This window comes from Aristolochia californica, unplaced genomic scaffold (assembly GCF_029961685.1).
Source record: "Aristolochia californica isolate CCGP_79_NKW_82.1479 unplaced genomic scaffold, dmAriCali1.0.hap1 SCAF_5, whole genome shotgun sequence".
Lineage (NCBI taxonomy): Eukaryota > Viridiplantae > Streptophyta > Magnoliopsida > Piperales > Aristolochiaceae > Aristolochia > Aristolochia californica.
Genome location: NW_027182214.1, coordinates 8,136,494 through 8,142,514, shown reverse-complemented (window position 1 = coordinate 8,142,514; position 6,021 = coordinate 8,136,494). Strand labels below are relative to the sequence as shown.

Below are 6,021 nucleotides of genomic sequence, written 5' to 3'. Positions count from 1 at the left end.
TTCATTCAATGCTCCAACAATATGCCATGCCTGTGACCACAATGAGTGGATCAAGCTTTGTGGTTTGTTTAAGTTGCATATCTCTTACCTGCTTTAATGATACATTTTCATCTTTCCAGCTTGCTCCTGAGTAATTTTGTATACTTTGTATCATATCTCAATAATTACTTCTATTTTCTATATCGTCATCTTGGTTTGTTAATTGTATAAACATAACATTAGCAAGTAAATAACTAAGCGAGCTGATCTCCTGTATGCAAGTTTAATCTCTTTACTGCTCAAGTAGGAACCTGTACGTACCTTCTTATCAAAACAGATACAAAGCATTATCTCCCCCAAATCTATTGTGCCCGAGGCTCTCAATGATGTGGTTTGCTCTTTGAAAGCACCAAAGATTCCGCCCTGAAAAGGTGAAGGAAACACGCAGAGGTGGTGAGTTAAAACATTAATACAAAATAATTAAACCGCAAAACACAACAGAACGGTAAGAACTAAAAGCATAAAAATCAACAGTAGGGGAGAATGAGATTACCTTTGAAAAATAAATAGGAAGGATCTCCTAAAACAGCATCAGCATGAGGCATTCGTCCGATCAAAGATAAATAATGGAATACAAAAGATAAAAATGAAAAAAAAATTAGTCTTAGGTCGGCGATGAAAAATAGAACCCAAAAGATTAAGAATAAACCAACTTACCTCTTTCCGTCAACTTCGTCAGCGAGGAAGAAGTTCGGAGAAAGAAATCAAAAGAGGAAGAAGATCAGAGAGGAAGAAATCGAAGAGGAAAAAATTGGAGACCGAGACTATGATTGAGAGTAAGGAATTAAAGAGGGAGAATGAGGAATAAGAAGAAGAAATCCCCCCATTTTCGTTGATTCCCTCCGAGAGAACGAGAGCGGAAGAAACCGAAGTTGAAATCAATTGACCTCCTGCTCGGCGCTCCTTCTCAGATAGAGCTCCCGATTCTCGAAGTCCCGCCTCCCGACTCCCCAAATCCTAGGCTACTCATTAAGTTAACGAGCCGGCTCACGAGCTTTCGAACCGAACTATGGTTTGGTTGAGCAAAATGAGCCTTATCTGGATCTCGAACTTGGTTCAAAATCTAGATAAATTGAATCGAACTGAGCCAGAACTGAGCCGAGCTCGAGCCGCTCGCGAACCGAATCAGTTCGATGCCACCCCTAACTAAAACACCTTTAATTGGGACTCTTCTGTGAGACCTACTCTCGTGAAACTCTTGTAAGACTCCACCATGTCAATTATGGCTCTAAGAGATTTTTTATTGTGAAAGACATCTAAGACTTTTTCATACTTACTCTTCAACACAAGTTTTGCTTGATCCACATTAAGGTAAGTTGTGATGGTATCAGGAGATATTTTAATTGTTCATCATTGTCATGGACTCCTTATACTCTTATGTACCATGCCACTTTATACAATATTAAATATCGTTTAAGTTAACGAGCCGAGCTCGAGCGAACCATAGTTTGGTTTGGTTTGGAATCTCGTGAGCCGACTCGTTAACTTAACGAGGGCCCGAGCGACTTCATCCATTGGGTTTCATTTTTTGGAATCAGGAATTTGGGATAATCGGGATTTGGCAGTAGTTCGCGAGAGAGCAAAAATGGGGATTTGGGGCTCGGGAAGATCAGAAGGAAATCGAATACTGGCGAGAAAAATAGGACTGTGATCTGCTCCTTTAGGTAAGTTTTGGTTTTTTTATTCGATTTCATCTTCTTACTCTTCGTTCTTCCTCTTTGATTTCTTCCTCTCCGATTTCTTCCTCTTCAATTTTTTCCTCTTCGATCTTCTTCCTCTTCGATTTCTTCCTCCGATCTTATTCCTCGCCGACAAAAGTGATGGAACAAGGTAAGTTTTTTTACTCTTCATCTTCTATTTTTTTTTCATCGCTGACGGAACAATGATTTTTTTATCTACTTCTACCTTGACGGCCCCCATTTCTAATCTGTGTTCCTGTTGATCATCATTGTCATATAGATCACCGATAGATAAAGAATTTTATCGGCTTCTACTAAAGTTTCAAGTTATTGATGTCGCTGAATTGTTGGTACCTGGTTCTCTTTGCCCAATTTCTTAAAATTTTCAATACTTGCAATCAAATCTAATTATTTGGTGCCAATGAAAAGTTATGATTCATGTTGTGTACTTTGTGGTGCTCCAAAATAAAGATTCAGGACTTACCAACCTGCGGTGGCCAAGAGTGGCAATGATACAGATGTTCGTAAAGGTTGGAAGGCACAAATTCAGAAAGACGAAGCCATTGGGTTAATATCTTTCTCTTCCTTGTTGAAAGGTTGTGCATCCTCACTCCTATTTTTATGACAGAGGAGAAGACAGGCATTAATGTGTAACTGGTGATTTATATTCACCCAACTCTTCTTTGTTGCAGATGTGCATTGCCCATAGCAGTGGTGATTGGTGCTGTTGTACTTGCTGATTCTCCACTACAATTATTATATGGTAGCGCCTTGAGGACCGTAAATGGTCAGACAGTAGCAGATTTTCCCCCCCTTGTTCTGTTTTTCATTTCATCATGGGTTCAAGATGGAAAGGTAAATAAGGTCCCAAAGGTTGAAAGGTTCGACCTCCGTAGATACAACCGAGCCGAACTCGAGCAGTTCGCGAGCGGGCTCGTGTGATAGTAAAATTATACAAATTGTAATATAATATAAAGTATTATAAAATATTATTAATTGACATGTAATAAAAACTACACTTGCACGCCGTATTACGGAAACTTTACTCCTCCCTATGACGATTTGTACTACCATTTTATGAGCAATCTACAGGTTCATCAGCTCCAGCGTTAGACCGCTTCTCCCCGTTTCGAACGTAGGCAGAGAGTTGCGTTACCCACCTGACACCAGAAACGCTGGTTTGAGATTTGACTTCAATGTCAGCTTGTCAAGACTAATCTGGAGACGGCGCTTTGGTGACATTCACTTTTCCCCGCCTCGGAGCTTGACGCTCAAGACTACTAGGTTATTTGTTTTGAAAGGCAAGTCGAAAAGTCGCTTCACCCATGATTTCGAATTTTTTCACTTGCCTTGTAGTGATGACGACTTCCATTGATCCTTCGAAGTCACGGGCCTGCAATCTCCCCACCCACCTCCACCGAAAAATTGAAAAAGGAGTCTGAGTGTGACACTGACTTGGACAAGATTGAGGATGGATGGATAAATCCATTTGCGGTCGAACCAGGATTTGACAGTGATTACTTCATTCTCCCGTTTTTTGCTCTCTATTTTGAAGCAAAAGTTTTTGCTTAATTCAAGAGGAGAAAGCGATGGGGCACAGAAAAACAGTCTGGGATTGATTGAATGCTTTGTTTGTTTTAGAGATGCACGAAATTACCGAAAAGAAAAGGTAATAAAGAGACAAGAAAGGAACCACCGGTCCCTTTTTCCCAGAAAGATGATCACCGCCCACGTGAATGATTAAAGACTTATGGAGTCATGCAGAAGGCTTCTTTGGAACCTGGATCTCTTTTGTGGCAGGCACCCACTGCAGAGAATGTCTTCTACTTTACCTTTGGTCTCTAACGGAACAAGGTTTTTTTTGTTCAATGGTGCCAAGTTTAATGGAGAAGTAGCCAGTGGAAGTACCTGTGAAGAGCAGGAGTTATGGTGCTCTTTCTCTTTGTTCTTTCCTACGATAATTGTGATAAAGGATCCGTCTTCCTCATTCGAACCCATCAAAGAATTTGACACAGCATGAGTAGGAGGAGGTGGAGGTGGTGATGATGGAGGCTTGTTCTTCAGAGACCCTTCCCTGAGTGTTTTCGTGTATAATTTCTCCTCTGCATCCTTCAAAAACTTGAATGTTGGTGGTGGTGATGATCTAATCCACCTCACATCAGACTCTGTTGACGACTCAAAAAGAGGATTAACTCCTTTTGGATTGCAACGATCCAAGGGTGTTAGAGGGGTGAAGTAGGGTGGAGAAGAGAGCGGGGTCAGATACGGTGTCTCCATAGTCAGGAGAAGATCACTCAGACTCCTGCTTCTAGACCCTTTTCTGCTCTTGTTATCAGATCTAGGTTTCCCATCTTCAGACTCCAAATCCTCTTTTGTCTCCTCTTTGATAGTGAACAGAAACCTAGGAGGGCCTGCGAGGTTATGCAGCCTCATGAGTTCGGTGTCCACATGATCCTCGCCGAAGGGTTTGAACAGAAAATCCATTCCAGAGTGAGAATGCAACTGAAGCTGTTCGTTGGAGTCATGAACATGGGTATCTGATAATCTCTCAGAAGAAAGCGGATTTAAACCTGCGGAACTCAAGGATGAGGGTTTTTTCCAGCAGAGGAGATAAAAGAGCTCTCTTGCAGAGCTGCTATAATCATCTTCAATCTCTCTGTTTGTAATTCTCTTCTTCCACCATAGTAAATAATAGAGCTCTGCAATAAGAGCTAAAAGGAGGCAACCGAAAACCAGACTCAAACCTATGCCTAAACTACTCAGAGATTTCATCTTCTCCCAGACAATCAATCACTCCACCAGACCACCTATTTCCACAAACGCAGAGCTCAAATGCCAAATTTAGCAGGACTAGCACTCAGGCATGAACACACCAAAACGGCAGCTCTGAAGATTAAACCTGTGGAACAGCTGCGAGTTTACACGCACTTGAAAACAGCAGTGTATTAAAAAACCTCAGAAAGATCGAAGTTTCAGCTAAAAATACTTTCAGATCTAGTAGAAGTACACAGCCCAAGTTCAGAGCTGCTGCGATGCTTCCGAGCAGAAAACTTCCTACTGAGCTGAGAATCCCAAATCAAGCCTTTCAAACACGAACTTCGGCTGAAAGAACCGAAATATCTCCAACTATAAATCAAAACTTTTTAAATCGCCTTCAAACACAGACTGGCATGCCTCCTCAATGAAAACCCCAGCCGTAACTACCAGAAGCCTCCCAGACTTACAACTTTCACTTCGAGACCGAAACCTTTGCAGCAAACCCAAGAACAAAATCCAAACTCTCAATATGCCTGAACTGACTAAACTTTCGCCTCTGCTCCAAGAACGAGAACTCCCGCTCCTAGCTGCGCAGAAACCTTTGTTTCTATCTTTTTGTTAACAAAACTGGCAGAATCCAGATCGACCCACGTTGCCAACACGCCTGGAGAATGAAAATTGAAAGCCAGACTCAAAATCGGGTCTTTTCCTCAAAGTGGCTGAGTGGTGGAGGCAAGCCGCAACACGTCCAATAATTTATGGTTGAGGAGCTCGCATCCTTCGAGGGATGCTCACATGGCTGGAAAACAAAGGCCGGTGTCGTCTACCGGCCAAATAAAAAATCTGACGCCAAAAATCAGTTTTCTCCTCAATTTATTCTTTCCTGCGCCTCTGATTCTCTGAAAAGCGAACAGAAACAGAAAAGAGAAAGAACCTACAGGACTGAAATGTTTCCCTTTGCTTTCTAGAGTCTAAATCTGTAGTCCACATCTATACGCCCTGGCCATTTTTCAGATGAGTTCTCTTCCATACATGGGTGAAGCTTCACTGCAGTAGATTTTTCTAGTAAATTTTTCTGGCATCCATGGCAGTGAAGAGAGAATGGGTCATCTCAGGATTTCTACTACTTTTTTCAATTTAAAGTTAAACCCCGTAAAATTGCACCTGTCTCCAACCACGTCAAATGATGGGACATTTACCATGGATTTCACTTTTGACATCCAGGCTAGAATGGTCAGCTGTCCACAGTAGCACCGCGTCTTCCCTCTTTCCTCTTACTTCTTGACTTCCTGTGCCTTGGAGCTCCTCCACCACGATTTCTTCTTTCGGCGCGATTTTACAGAGCTGGCAAACTCTACAAGTATGATTTCTCCTTCTTCTTTCCTCTTCGTCTTCGACTTCCACGGTGGCGTCAGAACTGAGATTTGAATGGCAACGGATGTCGGGCCTTGGGACTACCAGAGGCTCTACAGGTTGGATCTTGACAACATTTTGAAGCTTTTCATTGAGGCTGCTCTCGATACTCGCAAGGAAGGCTCTAAATCTG

At 42.1% G+C, this 6,021-nt stretch overlaps 1 protein-coding gene across 1 annotated transcript; it reads right to left on the bottom strand.

Moving 5' to 3' along the window:
- Positions 1–3,206: 3,206 nt before the first annotated feature.
- LOC137966078 (uncharacterized) lies at positions 3,207–5,502 on the bottom strand. The gene has a single exon (XM_068812550.1). It carries the CDS (start codon positions 4,488–4,490, stop codon positions 3,459–3,461), a length of 1,032 nt encoding a protein of 343 aa, XP_068668651.1. The 5' UTR covers positions 4,491–5,502; the 3' UTR covers positions 3,207–3,458.
- Positions 5,503–6,021: the final 519 nt, after the last annotated feature.